The sequence below is a fragment of the Pseudophryne corroboree genome, chromosome 11, assembly GCF_028390025.1.
Source record: "Pseudophryne corroboree isolate aPseCor3 chromosome 11, aPseCor3.hap2, whole genome shotgun sequence".
Classification (NCBI taxonomy): Eukaryota; Metazoa; Chordata; class Amphibia; order Anura; family Myobatrachidae; genus Pseudophryne; species Pseudophryne corroboree.
The window spans coordinates 19,252,347-19,274,686 of NC_086454.1; the positions used below are offsets into that span (position 1 = coordinate 19,252,347).

General features: G+C 49.2%; 1 protein-coding gene across 1 annotated transcript in view; it reads right to left on the bottom strand.

Annotated features, from left to right (window-relative positions):
* LOC134968623 (mucin-19-like) overlaps window positions 1–22,340 on the bottom strand; it is a 517,580-nt gene that overhangs the window by 445,010 nt on the left and 50,230 nt on the right. The window contains exons 24-26 of the mRNA XM_063944156.1: window positions 13,697–13,857; window positions 13,057–13,192; window positions 2,517–2,697 (exon numbers count right to left, since the gene is read on the bottom strand). Coding sequence (XP_063800226.1) covers window positions 2,517–2,697; window positions 13,057–13,192; window positions 13,697–13,857 — 478 coding nt within the window. The remainder of the gene's footprint in view (window positions 1–2,516; window positions 2,698–13,056; window positions 13,193–13,696; window positions 13,858–22,340) is intronic.

The window sequence follows — 22,340 nt, forward strand, 5'->3', positions numbered from 1 at the left end:
TCTGTTCCTGAACTTCCCTCTTAATTTCCGATTGCCATCACCTGTACTGAAACACCTTTCTTATCCATTTACCTGTTCAACACAGGTGATGGCAATCATACACTAAGAGATAAGCCCTGAAGCAGAGCATTGTGTCCCTCCTGGAGAGGGTCATGTTGGGAGGTATGCTAGAGTCCTTGGCTATTTTCCTTCCAGGTGCCCTTTTATATATTTACGTTACTGCAATGTGTCTCTGCTGCACTTTCCCTGCTGCATTGCAATGCAAATAATGGCTTCAGGGTAATTTTATTATGTGGCTGGCAATAAATGGTTTAGAAAGCAACGGCACCCCATGTGGATTGACTGTGGGTTCTAAAGCATGGGCCACCCCCCAGCAGACCTCCCTCAACCCCACCCCAGCAGACTACTTAGAGCTCTAATGATCTGTCCAATCTTTCTGGTTGGAACAAAAATCTGGTAATGTATGGGAGCAAATGACAATTGACCATTTACTCTCAAACACTGGAAAATAGAGAAAAATGGACTTTCAGACAAATTGGTTAAGTTTGTTTCATTAAACCAATTTATCTGAACGACTGTTTTTGTCCACTTTCTGGATTTTGGGAGCAAATGGTTGATTGTCATTTGCTCCCAGACTTTGCCAGATTTTCATTGCAATCAGCCAGATTGGACAGATAATCTTTAAGTGTGTAGGGCCCTTAAGTAGACCCCCCCGACTTCATCTCAACTACCCCCTCCTCTCCCCCGCACACTACTCAGTGCCCTGGACCCAGGCCCTCACCGGGCCTCTCCAACAGGCCCAGGCCCATGCAAAGACTACCCCCTCACTCCCCTTGGTGCCACATCCTGCACCTATTGCAGCTATGCCCTTTTGTGTTGATATTGGCACCACCTCCTGGTACCCGGCTGTCAGTACATCGATAGTCTCCTATATTACCAGCTCACCTACACCTTCTAATAAGCCTGAGTACATATCTGTGAATGTGTCTAGTTCTTCAAGAAAGGCGGCTGCTATAGGTGAATAGGTGAAGCCCTTGGCAAGACTCTTCTAAAGGTTTATTAAAGGTGACTGGTTCTATCATTCACATTATCAGTACCTACAGTACCTACCTACATACCATAATATGTTTCCTGGGGTCATCCCTCCCTTTAATGTACACAGCCAAACCATCTGCGTGGCGCTGGTATATAAAACGTATTCTCCTGGAAAGGGCACCGGGAACCAAAGCAGTTACTGTAGCATTATAACATTATACCTCATCATGGGTAGCGTGCTCCGTCTCCCTGTATGTTTCGGGAGGGGAACACTGGAGTAGTTGTGACGTCTGGAAGGAGGGAGCGATAAGGAAATCTAGTTATAGGTGCTGTTCTCTCTTCCAAAACCCCTTTTTCTTTTTTACACTCTGATCACAAATATTTGTCATGCCCTTACATACTGTGCTGTCTATCTGTCTTTGGATTAGGAGTTTTATTGATTTATTTATCTTTACCTGGTGGCCTGTCGTTATACTGTAGAACACTATATTCTCATTACTATACTCTGATAACAATCCGTAACAAAAGTGACTTTTACAAACTGTTTCCAGAGAAAGAGGACACATCATGGCACTGTACTTCTTTAATCACAATCCAATATATAAAAGGAGAACACATGTAATTAGAGGCGGTTAGGAATATACAGAATGAATACACATCTGCACTCCAGTGTACAGTAGTTGGAGGTCTATGATTTGGCAGTAGGTGGAACACGCGGAGGGTTCCGGTATGAAAGATAGATAGTGTCTAGTTAGACAGTCAATAGATAGACACCATATGTTAGACAGACATTAGGTTGACAGGGTCAAAAGGTCGACAGGGTCAAAAGGTCGACATGGAAAAGGTCGACAGGTCAAAAGGTCGACATGGAAAAGGTCGACATGGAAGAGGTCGACAGGGTCAAAAGGTCGACATGAAAAAGGTAGACACCATGTTTTTTGCATTTTTGTGCTTTGTGTGGATAGTTTTGTCATCTGGCACCCCAATTGCAGAAAGGCATACCCTCGCGGGGCTCGCTTCGCTCGCCACGCTTCGGGCACGGTGGCTCGCCACAAGGTTTATAACCAACTCTATGCCGACATGGATAGAGAAAGTATGAAATCATCCAAAAACATGTTAAATAAAAAAAACACATTTGTCTATCTTTTTTATGTCGACAATTATCGTATCGACCTTTTGACCATGTCGACCTTTTGACCTGTCGACCTCTTCCATGTCGACCTTTTGACCTGTCGACCTTTTCCATTTCGACCTTTTCCGTGTCGACCTTTTGACCCTGTCGACCTTTTGACCCTGTCGACCTAATGTCTGTCTAATATATGGTGTCTATCTATTGACTGTCTAACTAGACACTGTCTATCTACTAAAGGGATAGGCACGCGGAGACGGCGCAGGCTGTTATTATGCATTAAGTCATTAGAACGGAATAAGGTTCACACATCAAAAAATACAAACTTCCTTTCAATAATGTACAAATCCCTAATTTAGACACAGGTCGTAGACAGATTCTTCATTCTGTAACGGCGTCTCGGAGGGAAGAGAGTTGGGGAGTTCTTCATAGAGCCTCTCTTCTTTGTCTGTCTGGTAATCCAGGCTGCTCTGCGCCTCAGCCTGTACCCTGATGATGTCTAAGGTGCACTGGTGCAGGAATATATACTGAGCCTAGAGGGAGAGAGAGAGAGAGAGAGAGAGAGAGAGAGAGAGAGTGTTAACCGGGGGCTGGATATGTCTGTTACCTGCAGGCGGTTACCTTACATGTCGCAGGTGATCCGCTCGCAGTCTGACACTTACTGCAGGTCACTGGATCAGTACTTAGCAGCATCCCGTAATCTGCCCCATAATCTACCGCAGGCGTCCCTCTCATCCGTCTTTATACATATCCCATTTTTTAAATAAATATGTTTATCAGAGTGGAACAGACTGTATGGGGCCTGATTCAGGGTCGTCCGTCTGCGACTTTGTGCAAATGCCACTACAAAGCCCCTCCCTGGTGTGCGTCCGTGTGTATGACTGTACAAGGACTGAGACACCAACTATGAGCATCTGTAGATGCTGTAATATCGCCATGCAGTTAAGATACTGGCTGTTGCGACCACGGTAGTCGGAAGCTTGACACCCATCAGAATACCGAAGCCAGAATGCCGTCAGGATCAGGAGACCCACGCCAGAATCCTGACAGCCGGCATCCCAACCGTAAGTATAGCAAGCAGGTTAGGGCCGAGGGGAGAAGGTTAGGTTCAGGCGCCACACGGGGGGTGGGGGATTGGGGATAGGATGTGGGGCGGGGGCTAGGGTTAGGTACCACCGAGTGAAAGTTAGGTTAGGCACCGAGGGGGGAGAAATGGTGTGTTAGGGTTGGACTGCGGGGAGGGGCGGTTTGGGTTAGGCACCACCAGGTGAAAGTTAGGGTTAGGCTGCGGGGAGGGGGGTGTTTAGGTTTAGGCACCACTGGGGGGAAGTTAGGGTTAGACACTAAGGGGGGAGGTTAGGGTTAGACACTATGGGGGGAGATTAGGGTTAGGCTGCGGGAGGGAGGGGGGGGGGAGAGGAGATAATATACTTACCTCTCTCCTATCGGGATTTCATCTATCGGGATGCCGGCATCGGTACTGTGACCGCCGCCATCCAGTCCGATCAGTCATACTGAACCTGTAATATCGTATGGTGCATTTTTATGTGCCGCATTCTCAGATAGATATGGTAACTCTCAAATTTAAATGTTACATACACAGTAAGTCACCCGTACCTTCACATTAGGACGCCCCACACTCTGTAGCCAAGCGTTTCTCAACTATAAGTGTGTACCTCTGTATCACTGGACCACCCCAGGGGCTGTCACAAATGTCTCCTGCACTAATGCGCGCCTCATAATGCACCAATGTCCCAAATTCCCCCAATAGCTTTCTCTGGCGGTGTAAGAGTTCTCTTATGTATCACGCTCCAGAAGCTGTAGGCTTCGTAGCTAGAGTGCTTTATCTAGCGCCATCTGCTAATACGTCATCTGCAGGACAAGTCGTCCTTTCTCCTGCCTTGTAAATGGCAGAGGAGTCTCTTCAGACCTCTCCAAGCTGCTGCTCCTCCAGCCTCTCCTCCTCCTTATTCTTCTGGATACTGATAGCAGGGTGTGGATCAAACTAAATTTATACAGTAAAGCAGAGATTATGGAGTACAAATAAATGACATGAAATAGTTATGGGGGGAGACCTTTGCTAAGCCCGAGGTGAGTATGGAGGAGGTAATGGTGTAGGTGGGGGGGTTGGGAGGCAGCTGTGCAGAAGATGCATCAGATGGACAATGCCTATTGTTAGAAGCAAAGGAACTATGACCAGTGATGTGTAGTTGTGGCCAATAGCATGTGGGTGTGGCCAGTGCAGTGTGGGGGTGTGACCAGTGCCGTGTGAGTGTGACTATTGACAGGGGCGGATCCAGAAGAAATAGATAGGGGGGGCACCATGGAAGGGGCAAGTACATTTTCGTGTGCGGCTTCGGTGCATGTGAGGTGGCGCTTCTTATACAATGCCCACAGTTGTAGCGCTCATTATGCAATGTCCACTGTACTGGTAGTGCCCCTTATATAGACCCCATAGTAGTGGTGCCCCTTATGCAATGCCCGTATTGCCCCCAGTAGTAATGTTGCCTGCAGTAATGCCCCCAGTCATTTAGTGAGTGTGGCCAATTAAAATGAGACGTGATGCACAGACATATGCCCCCAATAGTGCAGTGCCAAATCCACAATTGCCCCCACAGTGCCAGATCCACAAATGCCCCCACAGTGCCAGATCCACAAATGCCCCCACAGTGCCAGATCCACAAATGCCCCCACAGTGCCAGATCCACAAATGCCCCCACAGTGCCAGCTCCAAAAATGCCCCTACAGTGCCAGATCCAAAAATGCCCCCACAGTGCCAGATCCACAAATACCCCCACAGTGCCAGATCCAAAAATGCCCCTACAGTGCCAGATCCACAAATGCCCCCACAGTGCCAGATCCAAAAATGCCCCTACAGTGCCAGATCCAAAAATCCCCCTACAGTGTCAGCTATACAAATGCCCCCACAGTGCCAGTTAAACAATTGCCCCCACAGTGCCAGGTAAACAATTGCCCCCACAGTGCCAGGGAAACAATTGCCCCCACAGTGCCGGGTATACAATTGCCCTCACAGTGCCAGGTATACAAATGCCCCCACAGCAGGTATACAAATGCCCCCACAGCAGGTATACAAATGCCCCCACAGCAGGTATATAAATGCCCCCACGGGCAGTGCTGCAGCTGCTTACCGTTATGTCTGGCGCCGGTGGCGGCGGCTTGTAGGACTTCAAACTAGCCGCCGGTTCGTGAGCCAATCAGAGCTCGCGGACCGGCGGCTCCTGATTGGCTGCCGGTCCGCGAGCTCTGATTGGCTTATGAACCCGGCGGCTGGTTTGAAGTCCGCTACACGCCGCCAGATAGCCGCGCTCTCCTCCTGACAGCTGAGACACCTTGCCGCCGGACTGAGCGGCAGCTCTTCTCAGTGACACAAGCGGGGGGGGCACAAATGACAGGGGGGCCACGGGCCCGAGTGCCGCCCCCCTGGATCCGCCACTGACTATTGACATGTGGGGATGTGGCCGGTGTCATGTGGGTGTGGCCAGTGCTGTGTGGGTGTGACTAGTGCCATGTGGGCGTAGCCAGTAATGTGTGGGAGTGACCAGTGCCATGAGGCTGTGGCCAGTGTGTAATATAATAAACTGCTTGGTACATTGGCCATTATCTCAGTCCTCGCAGACAACACTACTGGGACCGCTTGTATGGGCGATAGCAGAGGGAATGCTATGAGGATAAATGGCCTGATGCCTAAACAATGCCTCATGCCTCCGATAACGCCCTTTTATCTTACTGCTGTAACAGCCAGGATTCCCCACCGCTTTGCACAATATTGGCTGTTCTCGCTGCTCTGACCAATTTCTCTGACGGCTTTTTCAGAATGATATATTTGTCTGCGTGACATATATCCCTCGCGATTGTATACATGCCATCGGCGGGATGTAATGGCGTCCGAGATCGCCAGAGGAGTGGGATGCCAGCCGATCACGGACGTTTTTTTTTTTTATAGGAGGCAAAGCCATGACTCGTAAATAATTTCCCCTTTAAACCAACGTCCGAGACTGGTCGGCATCCCGCCCCTCCGGAGATCTCGGACTACACTACATGCCGCCGCATTGTTTCATATATAATCCTAGTTGACAGGGGTCATTTGTTAATTCTTATCACTGCATATTATTATATAGCGGAGTCATAGCCAGATTAACGGGGGATCGCAGGGCATACTGTACCCCGGGCCCCCCTTTGTTAGGGGCTCCCCGGCCAGAGCACACCTACATTACTAGCTTTCCCTCTCATGCAGCAGCAGAACCAGACAGCCAGAATGCGAGCTGGGCAGTATGCATTGCAGGCAGAGTATCAGGTTTTATGAGCTACCAACGGATTTTTCCGACCAGAGAGATAGGAGGGGGAAGAGAGCTGTAAGTGACACAGGGATCCCAGCTTCTCCTCCTCCCCGCCTGGGTGTCTGAGTCCTGTGTAATCTGTTATCTAATGAGGGTCTAGAGAGAGAGAGACACACACACACAGAGTCCTCCTGAGTCCTGTCCCAGTGTGTAAGTAGTACAGAGGCTGCTGCTATTTTTGCATGTGACAAAATAAATTATAGATTTTTCTCTGACGTCCTAAGTGGATGCTGGGACTCCGTAAGGACCATGGGGAATAGCGGCTCCGCAGGAGATTGGGCACAACTAAAAGAAAGCTTTAGACTACTGGTGTGCACTGGCTCCTCCCACTATGACCCTCCTCCAGACTTCAGTTAGAATCTTGTGCCCGGCTGAGCTGGATGCACACTAGGGGCTCTCCTGAGCTCCTAGAAAGAAAGTATATTTAGGTTTTTTATTTTACAGTGAGATCTGCTGGCAACAGACTCACTGCAGCGAGGGACTAAGGGGAGAAGAAGCGAACCTACCTAACTGGTGGTAGCTTGGGCTTCTTAGGCTACTGGATACCATTAGCTCCAGAGGGATCGACCGCAGGACCCGACCTTGATGTTCGGTCCCAGAGCCGCGCCGCCGGCCCCCTTACAGAGCCAGAAGCAAGAAGTGTTCCTGAAAATCGGCGGCAGAAGACTTCTGTCTTCAACAAGGTAGCGCACAGCACTGCAGCTGTGCGCCATTGCTCCTTATACACACCTCACACTCCGGTCACTGATGGGTGCAGGGCGCTGGGGGGGGGCGCCCTGAGGGCAATATAAGACACCTTGGCTGGCAAATCTACACCATATATAGTCAGGAAGGCTATATAGGTGTAAAAATACCCCTGTCAGAATTCCAGAAAAAGCGGGAGAAGTCCGCCGGAAAAGGGGCGGGGCCATCTCCCTCAGCACACTGGCGCAATTTTTCCCTCACAGCTCCGCTGGAAGGAAGCTCCCTGGCTCTCCCCTGCAGTGTCAAGCTACATAAGGGTAAAAAAGAGAGGGGGGGCACTAAATTTAGGCGCAGTATATATAATATAAGCAGCTATAAGGGAAAAACACTCATTTATAGTGGGATCCCTGTGTTATATAGCGCTCTGGTGTGTGCTGGCATACTCTCTCTCTGTCTCCCCAAAGGGCTTTGTGGGGTCCTGTCCTCTGTCAGAGCATTCCCTGTGTGTGTGCGGTGTGTCGGTACGGCTGTGTCGACATGTTTGATGAGGAGGCTTATGTGGAGGCGGAGCAGATGCCGATAAATGTGATGTCACCCCCTGCGGGGCCGACACCTGAGTGGATGGTTATGTGGAAGGAGTTACGTGACAGTGTCGACTCCTTACATAAAAGGTTTGACGACATACCAAATATGGGACAGCCGGCTTCTCAGCCTGTGCCTGCCCAGGCGTCTCAAAAGCCATCAGGGGCTCTAAAACGCCCGCTACCTCAGATGGCAGACACAGATGTCGACACGGATACTGACTCCAGTGTCGACGACGATGAGACTAATGTGACTTCCAATAGGGCCACACGTTACATGATTGAGGCAATGAAAAATGTGTTGCACATTTCTGATGTTACCCTAGGTACCACAAAAAAGGGTATTATGTTTGGAGAGAAAAAACTACCAGTTGTTTTTCCTCCATCTGAAGAGTTAAATGAAGTGTGTGAAGAAGCGTGGGCTTCCCCCGATAAAAAACTGGTAATTTCTAAGAGGTTACTAATGGCGTACCCTTTCCCGCCAGAGGATAGGTCACGTTGGGAAACATCCCCTAGGGTGGATAAAGCGCTCACACGCTTGTCAAAGAAGGTGGCACTACCGTCTCCGGATACGGCCGCCCTGAAGGAATCTGCTGATAGAAAGCAGGAGGCTATCCTGAAGTCTATATATACACATACAGGTGTTATACTGAGACCAGCTATTGCTTCAGCATGGATGTGCAGTGCTGCAGCTGCATGGTCAGATTCCCTGTCAGAAAATATTGATACCCTAGACAGGGACACTATATTGCTAACCGTAGAGCATATTAAAGACGCACTCTTATACATGAGGGATGCACAGAGGGATATTTGCCGGCTGGCATCTAAAATAAGTGCGATGTCCATTTCTGCCAGGAGAGGGTTATGGACTCGGCAGTGGACAGGAGATGCAGATTCTAAAAGGCACATGGAAGTTTTGCCTTATAAAGGTGAGGAGTTGTTCGGGGATGGTCTCTCGGACCTCGTTTCCACAGCAACAGCTGGGAAGTCTACATTTTTACCCCATGTTCCCTCACAGCCAAAGAAAGCACCGTATTATCAGGTACAGTCCTTTCGGCCCAATAGGGGCAAGCGGGTTAAAGGCGCGTCCTTTCTGCCCAGAGGCAGAGGTAGAGGGAAAAAGCTGCAGCATACAGCCAGTTCCCAGGAGCAAAAGTCCTCCCCCGCTTCCTCCAAGTCCACAGCATGACGCTGGGGCTCCACAGGCGGAGCCAGGTACGGTGGGGGCCCGTCTCAAAAATTTCAGCGATCAGTGAGCTCGCTCACGGGTGGATCCCTGGATCTTTCAGGTAATATCTCAGGGGTACAAGCTGGAATTCGAGACGTCTCCCCCCCGCCGTTTCCTCAAATCTGCCTTGCCAACGACTCCCTCAGCCAGGGAGGCAGTGTTAGAGGCAATTCACAAGCTGTATTCCCAGCAGGTGATTGTAAAGGTGCCCCTACTTCAACAAGGACGGGGTTACTATTCCACAATGTTTGTGGTACCGAAACCGGACGGTTCGGTGAGACCCATTTTAAATTTGAAATCCTTGAACACGTATATAAAAAAATTCAAGTTCAAGATGGAATCGCTCAGGGCGGTTATTGCAAGCCTGGACGAGGGGGATTACATGGTATCACTGGACATCAAGGATGCTTACCTGCATGTCCCCATTTACCATCCTCACCAGGAGTACCTCAGATTTGTGGTACAGGATTGTCATTACCAATTCCAGACGTTGCCGTTCGGTCTATCCACGGCTCCGAGGGTCTTTACCAAAGTAATGGCCGAAATGATGATACTCCTTCGAAAGAAGGGAGTTTTAATTATCCCGTACTTGGACGATCTCCTGATAAAGGCGAGGTCCAGGGAGCAGTTGTTGGTCGGGGTAGCACTATCTCGGGAGGTGCTACAACAGCAGGGCTGGATTCTAAATATTCCAAAGTCACAGCTGGTCCCTACGACACGTCTACTGTTCCTGGGGATGGTTCTGGACACAGAACAGAAAAAAGTGTTTCTCCCGGAGGAGAAGGCCAAGGAGCTGTCATCTCTAGTCAGAGGCCTCCTAAAACCAAAACAGGTGTCAGTGCATCACTGCACGCGGATCCTGGGAAAGATGGTAGCTTCCTACGAAGCAATTCCATTCGGCAGGTTCCATGCAAGAACTTTTCAGTGGGACCTGTTGGACAAGTGGTCCGGATCGCATCTTCAGATGCATCGGCTGATAACCCTGTCTCCAAGGACCAGGGTGTCTCTGCTGTGGTGGCTGCAGAGTGCTCATCTTCAAGAGGGCCGCAGATTCGGCATACAGGACTGGGTCCTGGTGACCACGGATGCCAGCCTTCGAGGCTGGGGGGCAGTCACACAGGGAAGAAACTTCCAAGGACTATGGTCAAGTCAGGAGACTTCCCTGCACATAAATATTCTGGAACTGAGGGCCATTTACAATGCCCTAAGTCAGGCAAAACCCCTGCTTCAAAACCAGCCGGTACTGATCCAGTCAGACAACATCACGGCGGTCGCCCATGTAAACCGACAGGGCGGCACGAGAAGCAGGACGGCGATGGCAGAAGCCACAAGGATTCTCCGATGGGCGGAAAATCACGTGTTAGCACTGTCAGCAGTGTTCATTCCGGGAGTGGACAACTGGGAAGCAGACTTCCTCAGCAGGCACGACCTCCACCCGGGAGAGTGGGGACTTCATCCAGAAGTCTTCCAACTGATTGTAAACCGTTGGGAAAGGCCACAGGTGGACATGATGGCGTCCCGCCTAAACAAAAAGCTAGAAAGATATTGCGCCAGGTCGAGAGACCCTCAGGCGATAGCTGTGGACGCTCTAGTGACACCGTGGGTGTACCGGTCGGTTTATGTGTTCCCTCCTCTTCCTCTCATACCAAAGGTACTGAGGATAATAAGGAGAAGAGGAGTAAGAACTATACTCATTGTTCCGGATTGGCCAAGAAGAGCTTGGTACCCGGAACTTCAAGAAATGATGTCAGAGGACCCATGGCCTCTGCCGCTCAGACAGGACCTGCTGCAGCAGGGGCCCTGTCTGTTCCAAGACTTACCGCGGCTGCGTTTGACGGCATGGCGGTTGAACACCGGATCCTGAAGGAAAAGGGCATTCCGGAAGAAGTCATTCCTACGCTGATTAAAGCTAGGAAAGAAGTAACCGCAAACCATTATCACCGCATATGGCGAAAATATGTTGCGTGGTGTGAGGCCAGGAAGGCCCCAACGGAGGAATTTCAGCTAGGCCGTTTCCTGCACTTCCTACAGTCAGGGGTGACTATGGGCCTAAAATTGGGTTCCATTAAGGTCCAGATTTCGGCTCTGTCGATTTTCTTCCAGAAAGAACTAGCTTCACTGCTTGAAGTTCAGACTTTTGTTAAGGGAGTGCTGCATATTCAGCCCCCTTTTGTGCCTCCAGTGGCACCTTGGGATCTCAACGTGGTGTTGGATTTCCTAAAGTCACATTGGTTTGAGCCACTTAAAACCGTGGAATTGAAATATCTCACGTGGAAAGTGGTCATGTTGTTGGCCTTGGCTTCGGCCAGGCGGGTATCAGAATAGGCGGCTTTGTCATGTAAAAGCCCTTATCTGATTTTCCATATGGATAGGGCAGAATTGAGGACTCGTCCCCAATTTCTCCCAAAGGTGGTATCAGCCTTTCACCTGAACCAACCTATCGTGGTGCCTGCGGCTACTAAAGACTTGGAGGCTTCCAAGTTGTTGGACGTAGTCAGGGCCCTGAAAATTTATGTTTCCAGGACAGCTGGAGTCAGAAAGACTGACTCGCTATTTATCCTGTATGCGCCCAACAAGTTGGGTGCATCTGCTTCAAAGCAGACTATTGCTCGCTGGATCTGTAGTACGATTCAGCTTGCACATTCTGCGGCTGGACTGCCGCATCCTAAATCAGTGAAAGCCCATTCCACGAGGAAGGTGGGCTCTTCTTGGGCGGCTGCCCGAGGGGTCTCGGCTCTACAACTTTGCCGAGCAGCTACTTGGTCGGGGTCAAACACGTTTGCTAAATTCTACAAGTTTGACACCCTGGCTGAGGAGGACCTAGAGTTTGCCCATTCGGTGCTGCAGAGTCATCCGCACTCTCCCGCCCGTTTGGGAGCTTTGGTATAATCCCCATGGTCCTTACGGAGTCCCAGCATCCACTTAGGAAGTCAGAGAAAATAAGAATTTACTCACCGGTAATTCTATTTCTCGTAGTCCGTAGTGGATGCTGGGCGCCCATCCCAAGTGCGGATTGTCTGCAATACTTGTATATAGTTATTGTTTAACTAAAGGGTTATTGTTGAGCCATCTGTTGAGAGGCTCAGTTGTTCTCATACTGTTAACTGGGTATTGTATCACGAGTTATACGGTGTGATTGGTGTGGCTGGTATGAGTCTTACCCGGGATTCAAAATCCTTCCTTATTGTGTCAGCTCTTCCGGGCACAGTATCCTAACTGAAGTCTGGAGGAGGGTCATAGTGGGAGGAGCCAGTGCACACCAGTAGTCTAAAGCTTTCTTTTAGTTGTGCCCAGTCTCCTGCGGAGCCGCTATTCCCCATGGTCCTTACGGAGTCCCAGCATCCACTACGGACTACGAGAAATAGAATTACCGGTGAGTAAATTCTTATTTTTTCTATGTGTATTTTAAGGTTGTTTAAGTTGTCTTTGTTCCACTACAAGAACATATTTATAAAATAGTTGTCATTCAATTGGAGCTATAAACAATACCCAGGCATTCTTAAACACAATCCATACATCCTAACATGACCCAGTTATGACTGTAATCACCTGTGTTGAAGAACCTTTCTTATCTATTAAATGGTTCAACATCGGTGGCGCCAATCATATATTAAGAGGGAAGTCCAGATAGAGAGCATTTTGTTCCTCCTGGAATGGATCATGCACAATCTAAAATACAATTCCCTGCCTTCCACCGGGGGCCCCCTGTCTTATAAGTCCCAGGCACCCCCAAGGCTTAATCCAGCCCTGAGCGGAGTTTGTCACCTGTTCTTGGTGGGACACATGCTATGTTTTTCGGAACTTGGTGAGTTGTTCATTATTGCTGTCCCTGTAGATGGCTATGGGCGCTCCTGTTACAGCATACAGGGGGGCAATGGGCGATGTCTGCTGGGATAGCCTCATACTAAATGGCCAGAAGTTTAGAATATTTGTGACACCACCAAGAAATGTCCTTTTCCTGGGGTCTTACCACAAGCATGGTTTCATAAATAGACCCCTTTATCCAATATTTTGCAATGAAGTTGCTGAGACTTACAGTACCTCTGACTGCACCATTGAGGGACGATGTAAGTGCAGATCATAGACTGTTCCATACACATCCACCATGTTATCATCTTCCAACTGGTTAATGATGCGATCAAGAGCGATGAATATTCCAGATCTCCCAGCCGCAGCTCTGATGAAGATGCGATATATGCAGCATTAGAGAAGTCGCGGCTTACGGCTATAGACGCATTAACACAATATTCATCGATTTTGTTTAACCCTTACCTGCATTGTGGCAAATATGCAATGCAATAACTTCTAAGTAAGTGTTTAACTAAAATACGCTGAGCTGGTGCCTTATATATCCGGTATTGGATTCAGTATGATCTAGCGCGGGTAGGATACCGGCTGTCCATATCCCAATTTTTCAGCCTACGAACCTGCTAACCTTCGCAAGTGAAGCGGCCACCCTGAAAAGAGTAGAAACGCCCACCGGAGCCATCGCAACTTCCTCAGCAAGTGGATACACCTACGCAGCATCAATGCAGAAAGAGGAACATTGACTCTCCGAGTGAGTCCGCCATCATGCAGATTGGCAGCGGTTGTAGCCTTAGCGCAAGTCTTGATTGCAATAGAAAGCCCTATCTGATTACTGGAGCAGACGACCAATACAAACATGGCTTTCCAGACATACCTGCAAAGCACCAGCGCAGGGAATGTAGCGGAATATTCTTTCCTATGCTGTCGGACCAGGTTTACAAAGTGAATCAGGACGGCTCTCTCACTGAGGTCTCCGTTCTCGGTCCATGCCGTAAGATGGAATTGACGCACTTGGCGACTTTCATTGTTCTTAACCTTCGTCAGGGAAACACGTGGCATTAGGCATAAGCATTACACATAGGGATACTTTTACTAAAAGTGCTGCCGCCATGGTTGCACGGTATACCTCTGGTGCTGACCATGTGAGGACACTTCTGAAAATTTTTCCAAGGCCACTTTCAGTTACCAATCTGCCCCTGCCCAACTTTGAAAGAAAGTGCAATGGAATATGCAAGCGCTACATAAATGTTAATAAATACATGAATATATAGATGTTACAGCTAAGAACTATAAAACCTCTTGGGTGTCACTGGGCCTTTCAAACAGCTGTGGAAATTTTAAACAAATTGTAATACTAAAAGCTACATTCTATTATACTTTTTTTTTTTACCCCGCGGGCAGGCCAATTTGTTTTATTGTTTTCTCTGAGGGCCAATGTGTGTGTTTTTCCTGTTTGGGCCTATTTGTTTTATTGTTTTCTCTGGGGGCCAATGTGTGTGTTTTTTTTCCTGTGGGGGACAATTTGTTTTATTGTTTTCTGTGAGGGGCCAATGTGTATGTTTTTCCTGTGGGGGACAATGTGTTTTATTTTTTCTTATGTAATGTTTTCATCTGTGAGTCAGACAAACACCAAGAAGTATATAAGAAATGTGTTGGGAATTCCTGTGTGGTTACAGGGGGTTGGCTATTAAGACGTAGATGTAATGCAGTGTGGAGTTATTGCTGAAAGTGGTTACGTATAGAGACAATGAGTTGCGCACATTGGCCCTCATTCCGAGTTGTTCGCTCGCTAGCTGCTTTTAGCAGCATTGCAAACGCTAGGCCGCCGCCCTCTGGGAGTGTATCTTCGCTTAGCAGAATTGTGAACGAAAGATTAGCAAAATTGCGAATAGAAAATTCTTTGCAGTTTCTGAGTAGCTCGAGACTTACTCCTACACTGCGATCAGCTCAGGCCGTTTCGTTCCTGGTTTGATGTCACAAACACGCCCTGCGTTCGGCCAGCCACTCCGCCGTTTCTCCAGACACTCCTGCGTTTTATCCTGGCACGCCTGCGTTTTTCCGCACACTCCCAGAAAACGGTCAGTTTCCACCCAGAAACACCCACTTCCAGTCAATCACACTCCGATCACTTCAACGATGAAAAATCTTCGTTCGGACCTGAGTAAATCTACTAAGTTTTGTGCTAAAATACTTAGCGCATGCGCGTTTTCAACCTTAATCGCTCTGTTGCGAAAATCGGCAACGAGCGAACAACTCGGAATGACCCCCAATGTGTGTTTTTCCTGTTTGGGCCTATTTGTTTCATTGTTTTCTCTGGGGGCCAATGTGTGTGTTTTTCCTGTTTGGGCCTATTTGTTTTATTGCTTTCTCTGGGGACCAATGTGTGTGTTTTTTTTCCTGTGGGGGACAATTTGTTTTATTGTTTTCTGTGAGGGGCCAATGTGTATGTTTTTCCTGTGGGGGACAATGTGTTTTATTTTTTCTTATGTAATGTTTTCATCTGTGAGTCAGACAAACACCAAGAAGTATATAAGAAATGTGTTGGGAATTCCTGTGTGGTTACAGGGGGTTGGCTATTAAGACACAGATGTAATGCAGTGTGGAGTTTTTGCTGAAAGTGGTTACGTATAGAGACAATGAGTTGCGCACATTGTAGGCAATACTGAGACGGATGATCTGCACCTAGCATAGGGCTGGTGAAAGTTACAATGGTGTGACCGATGGTGGTGTCTAAAGACGCCCAAAGCATGATGTCAGCGTCTGCAGACAATGAAAGCTGGCTTCTCAGTCATTGCCTATTTCTCTTACGTCCTACAGGATGCTGGGGACTCCGTAAGGACCATGGGGTATAGACGGGCTCCGCAGGAGACATGGGCACTCTAAGACTTTAGATGGGTGTGAACTGGCTCCTCCCTCTATGCCGCTCCTCCAGACCTCAGTTAGATCCTGTGCCCAGAGGAGACTGGATGCACTGCAGGGGAGCTCTACTGAGTTTCTCTGTAAAGACTTTCTCTGACGTCCTAGTGGATGCTGGGAACTCCGTAAGGACCATGGGGAATAGACGGCTCCGCAGGAGACTGGGCACATCTAAAGAAAGATTTAGGACTATCTGGTGTGCACTGGCTCCTCCCCCTATGACCCTCCTCCAAGCCTCAGTTAGATTTCTGTGCCCGGGCGAGCTGGATGCACACTAGGGGCTCTCCTGAGCTCCTAGAAAGAAAGTATAGTTTAGGTTTTTTTTTTACAGTGAGACCTGCTGGCAACAGGCTCACTGCACCGAGGGACTAAGGGGAGAAGAAGCGAACCTACCTAAGTGGTGGTAGCTTGGGCTTCTTAGGCTACTGGACACCATTAGCTCCAGAGGGATCGAACACAGGACCCAACCTCGTCGTCCGTTCCCGGAGCCGCGCCGCCGTCCCCCTTACAGAGCCAGAAGCAAGAAGGTCCGGAAAATCGGCGGCTGAAGACTTCTGTCTTCTCCAAGGTAGCGCACAGCACTGCAGCTGTGCGCCATTGCTCCTCATGCACACCACACACTGCAGTCACTGATGGGTGCAGGGCGCTGGGGGGGGCGCCCTGAGCAGCAATAAATAGCACCTTGGCTGGCAAACTGACACCATATATAGCCCCAGGGGCTATATAGGTGTATATTAACCCCTGCCAGAATTATTAAAATAGCGGGAGAAAGCCAGCCGAAAAAGGGGCGGAGCCATCTCCCTCAGCACACTGGCGCCATTTTCCCTCACAGCTCAGCTGGAAGGATCGCTCCCTGGCTCTCCCCTGCAGTCCTGCACTACAGAAAGGGTTAAAAAGAGAGGGGGGCACAAAAATTAGGCGCAGTATATTATAATAATGCAGCTATAAGGGAAAACACTCTCTATAGGTGATATCCCTGTGATATATAGCGCTCTCGTGTGTGCTGGCATACTCTCCCTCTGTCTCCCCAAAGGGCTTTGTGGGGTCCTGTCCTCTGTCAGAGCATTCCCTGTGTGTCGGTACTGCTGTGTCGACATGTATGATGAGGAAAATGATGTGGAGGCGGAGCAAATGCCTGTGAATGTGATGTCACCCGCTGCGGGGTCGACACCTGTGTGGATGGACTTATGGAAGGTGTCAACTCCTTACACAAAAGGTTTGACGACATAGGACAGCCGGCTACTCAGCTTGTGCCTGTTCCAGCGTCTCAAATGTCATCAGGGGCTTTAAAACGCCCGCTACCTCAGGTGACAGACACAGATGTCGACACGGATACCGACTCCAGTGTCGACGACGATGAGACTAGTGTACCCTCCAATAGGTCCACCCGTTACATGATTGAGGCAATGAAAAATGTATTACACATTTCTGATAATACCCCAGGTACCACAAAAAAGGGTATTATGTTTGGTGAGAAAAAACTACCTGTAGTTTTTCCTGCATCTGAGAAATTAATATGAGGTGTGTGAGGAAGCGTGGACTTCCCCCGATAAGAAATTGATAATTTCTAAGCAGCGTACCCTTTTCCGCCAGAGGATAGGTCACGTTGGGAAATACCCCCTAGGGTAGATAAAGCGCTGACACGCTTATTAAAAAAGGTGGCACTACCGTCTCCGGATACGGCCGCCCTAAAGGAACCTGCTGATAGAAAGCAGGAAACTACCCTTAAAGCTATATACACACACACGGGCATTATATTGAGACCAGCTATTGCCTCGGCATGGAGGTGCAGTGCGGCAGCTGCGTGGTCAGATTCCCTGTCGGATAATACTATGGATAGGGACAATATTTTGCTGACAATAGAGCATATAAAAGACGCTGTCTTATACATGCGTGATGCACAGAGGGATATTTGCCGGCTAGCATCACAAATAAGCGCTATGTAAAAGCGATGCCGATTCAAAACGGCACATGGAAGTTTTGCCCTATAAGGGGGTGGAACTGTTTGGGGATGGTCTTTCAGACCTCGTTTCCACAGCTACTGCTGGGAAATCAAACTGGTTGCCACAAGCTACCCCACAGCAAAAGAAAGCACTGTATTATCAGGTACAGTCCTTTCGGCCCCAGAAAAGCAAGAGGGCTGGAGGCTCATCTTTTCTGCCAAGAGGAAAAGGTAGAGGGAAAAAGCTGCAGCACACAGCTAGTTCCCAAGAGCAGAAGTCCTCCCCTGCGTCCGGTAAGTCCACAGCATGACGCTGGGACTGCTCAGGCAGACCCGGGTACGGTGGGGGCCCGTCTCAAAAATTTCAGCGCACAGTGGGCTCTCTCACAGGCGGATCCCGGGGTTCTTCAAACAGTATCTCAGGGGTACAGGCTGGAATTCGAGACGTCTCCCCCCCGCCGTTTCCTAGAATCTGCCTTACCGGCAACTCCCTCTGCCAGGGAGGCAGTGTGGTGGTTATCTAAAAACTGTATTCACTGCAAGTGATTGTCAAGGTACCCCTCCTTCAACAAGGAAAGGGTTACTATTCCACAATGTTTGTGGTACCGAAACCGGTAGGTTCGGTGAGACCCATATTGAATTTAAAATCCTTGAACACATATATCAAAAGATTCAAGTTCAAGATGGAATCGCTCAGGGCGGTTATTGCGAACCTGGACGAGGGGGATTACAGGGTCTCTCTGGACATCAAGGATGCTTAACTGCATGTCCCCATTTACCCTCCTCACCAGGAGTACCTCAGGTTTGTGGTACAGGACTGTCACTATCAGTTCCAGACGCTGGCGTTTGGGTTATCCACGGCACCGAGGGTCTTTACCAAGGTAATGGCCGACATGATGATACTCCTTCGCAAGAAGGGAGTTTTTAATTATCCCGTACTTGGACGATCTCCTGATAAAGGCGAGGTCCAAGGAACAGTTGGTAGTGGGGGTAGCACTTTCTCGGGAAGTGCTGCAACAGTACGGCTGGATTCTCAATATTCCAAAGTCACAGCTGGTCCCGACGACACGTCTTCTGTTCCTGGGAATGATTCTGGACACAGACCAGAAAAAAGTGTTTCTTCCAGTGGAAAAAGCCGAGGAGTTGTCATCTCTAGTCAGAGACCTCCTAAAACCGGGACAGGTGTCGGTACATCAATGCACACGAGTCCTGGGAAAAATGGTAGCTTCGTACGAAGCAATTCCATTCGGAAGGTTCCACGCAAGGACTTTCCAGTGGGACCTGTTGGACAAATGGTCCGGGTCCAATCTTCAGATGCAACAGTGGATAATCCTGTCGGCAGGGACCAGGGTGTCGCTGCTGTGGTGGCTGCAGAGGGCTCATCTACTAGAGGGACGCAGATTCGGAATACAGGACTGTGTCCTGGTGACCACGGATGCCAGCCTTCGGGGCTGGGGTGCAGTCACACAGGGAAGAAATTTCCAAGGACTGTGGTCAAATCAGGAGATTTCGCTTCACATAAATATTCTGGAGCTAAGGGCCATTTACAATGCCCTAAGCCAAGCAAGGCCCCTGCTTCAGAACCAGCCGGTACTGATCCAATCAGACAACATCACGGCGGTCGCCCATGTAAACAGACAGGGTGGCACAAGAAGCAGGAGGGCATTGGCAGAAGCCACAAGGATTCTCCGATGGGCGGAAAATCATGTGTTAGCACAGACAGCAGTGTTCATTCCGGGAGTGGACAACTGGGAAGCAGACTTCCTCAGCAGGCACGACCTCCACCCGGGAGAATGGGGACTTCATCCAGAAGTCTTCCAAATGCTGGTAAACCGTTGGGAAAGACCACAGGTGGACATGATGGCGTCCCGCCTCAACAAAAAGCTAAAAAGATATTGCGCCAGGTCAAGGGACCCTCAGGCGATCGCTGTGGACGCTCTAGTAACACCGTGGGTGTACCAGTCGGTTTATGTGTTTCCTCCTCTGCCTCTCATTCCCAAGGTACTGAGAATAATACGAAGGCGAGGAGTGAAAACTATACTCATGGTTCCGGATTGGCCAAGAAGAGCTTGGTACCCGGAACTTCAAGAGATGCTTTCAGAGGACCCTTGGCTTCTGCCGCTCAGACAGGACCTGCTGCAGCAGGGGCCCTGTCTGTTCCAAGACTTACCGCGACTACGTTTGACGGCATGGCGGTTGAACACCGGATCCTGAAGGAAAAGGGCATTCCGGAGGATGTCATCCCTACCCTGATCAAAGCCAGGAAGGATGTCACCGCAAAACATTATCACCGCATTTGGCGGAAATATGTTGCTTGGTGTGAGGCCAGGAAGGCCCCAATGGAGGAATTTCAACTGGGTCGATTCCTGCATTTCCTGCAAGCAGGGGTGACGTTGGGCCTCAAATTGGGGTCCATTAAGGTCCAGATTTCGGCCCTGTCGATTTTCTTCCAGAAAGAACTGGCTTCACTGCCTGAAGTTCAGATTTTTGTCAAAGGAGTTCTGCATATTCAGCCTCCTTTTGTGCCCCCAGTGGCACCTTGGGATCTCAATGTGGTTTTGGAGTTCCTGAAATCACATTGGTTTGAACCATTTAAGACTGTGGATTTGAAATATCTCACGTGGCGAAAATATGTTGCGCGGTGCGAGGCCAGTAAGGCCCTGATGGAGGAATTTCAACTAGGTCGATTCCTGCATTTCCTGCGAACAGGAGTGTCTATGGGCCTAAAATTGGGGTCCATTAAGGTTCAAATTTCGGCCCTGTCAATTTTCTTCCAGAAAGAACTAGCTTCAGTTCCTGAAGTTCAGACGTTTGTAAAAGGGGTACTGCATATACAGCCTCCTTTTGTGCCTCCAGTGGCACCTTGGGATCTCAATGTAGTTTTGGGGTTCCTAAAGTCACATTGGTTTGAACCACTTGAATCTGTGGAGTTAAAATATCTCACATGGAAAGTGGTCATGTTGTTGGCCCTGGCCTCGGCCAGGCGCGTGTCAGAATTGGCGGCTTTATCCTGTAAAAGCCCTTATCTGATCTTCCATTCACAGGACGGCTGGAGTCAGAAAATCTGACTCGCTGTTTATCCTGTATGCACCCAACAAGCTGGGTGCTCCTGCTTCTAAGCAGACTATTGCTCGTTGGATTTGTAATACAATTCAGCTTGCACATTCTGTGGCAGGCCTGCCACAGCCAAAATCTGTAAAAGCCCATTCCACAAGGAAGGTGGGCTCATCTTGGGCGGCTGCCCGAGGGGTCTCGGCTTTACAACTTTGCCGAGCAGCTACTTGGTCAGGGGCAAACACGTTTGCTAAATTCTACAAATTTGATACCCTGGCTGAGGAGGACCTGGAGTTCTCTCATTCGGTGCTGCAGAGTCATCCGCACTCTCCCGCCCGTTTGGGAGCTTTGGTATAATCCCCATGGTCCTTACGGAGTTCCCAGCATCCACTAGGACGTCAGAGAAAATAAGAATTTACTTACCGATAATTCTATTTCTCGTAGTCCGTAGTGGATGCTGGGAACTCCGTAAGGACCATGGGGAATAGCGGGCTCCGAAGGAGGCTGGGCACTCTAGAAAGATTTAGGACTACCTGGTGTGCACTGGCTCCTCCCACTATGACCCTCCTCCAAGCCTCAGTTAGGACACCGTGCCCGGACGAGCAGACATAATAAGGAAGGATTTTGAATCCCGGGTAAGACTCTTACCAGCCACACCAATCACACCGTACAACTCGTGATACTATATCCAGTTTGACAGTATGAAAACAACTGAGCCTCTCAACAGATGGCTCAACAATAACCCTTTAGTTAACAATAACTATTTACAACTTTGCCGAGCAGCTACTTGGTCAGGGGCAAACACGTTTGCAAAATTCTACAAATTTGATACCCTGGCTGAGGAGGACCTGGAGTTCTCTCATTCGGTGCTGCAGAGTCATCCGCACTCTCCCGCCCGTTTGGGAGCTTTGGTATAATCCCCATGGTCCTTACGGAGTTCCCAGCATCCACTAGGACGTCAAAGAAAATAAGAATTTACTCACCGGTAATTCTATTTCTCGTAGTCCGTAGTGGATGCTGGGCGCCCATCCCAAGTGCGGATTGTCTGCAATACTTGTAAATAGTTATTGTTACACAAATCGGGTTGTTATGGCGAGCCATCTGTTCAGAGGCTCCTTTTGTTATCATACTGTTAACCGGGGTTCCTATCACGAGTTATACGGTGTGATTGGTGTGGCTGGTATGAGTCTTACCCGGGATTCAAAATCCTTCCTTATTGTGTCAGCTCTTCCGGGCACAGTGTCCTAACTGAGGCTTGGAGGAGGGTCATAGTGGGAGGAGCCAGTGCACACCAGATAGTCCTAAATCTTTCTTTAGATGTGCCCAGTCTCCTGCGGAGCCGTCTATTCCCCATGGTCCTTACGGAGTTCCCAGCATCCACTACGGACTACGAGAAATAGAATTACCGGTGAGTAAATTCTTATTTTTGTTAGGTTTTTTATTTTCAGGGAGCACTGCTGGCAACAGGCTCCCTGCTTCGTGGGACTGAGGGGAGAGAAGCAGACCCACTTTCCTGGACTGATGGGCTCTGCTTCTTAGGCTACTGGACACCATTAGCTCCAGAGGGTCGGAACACAGGTGTCGTCCTCGCTGTTCGTCCCGGAGC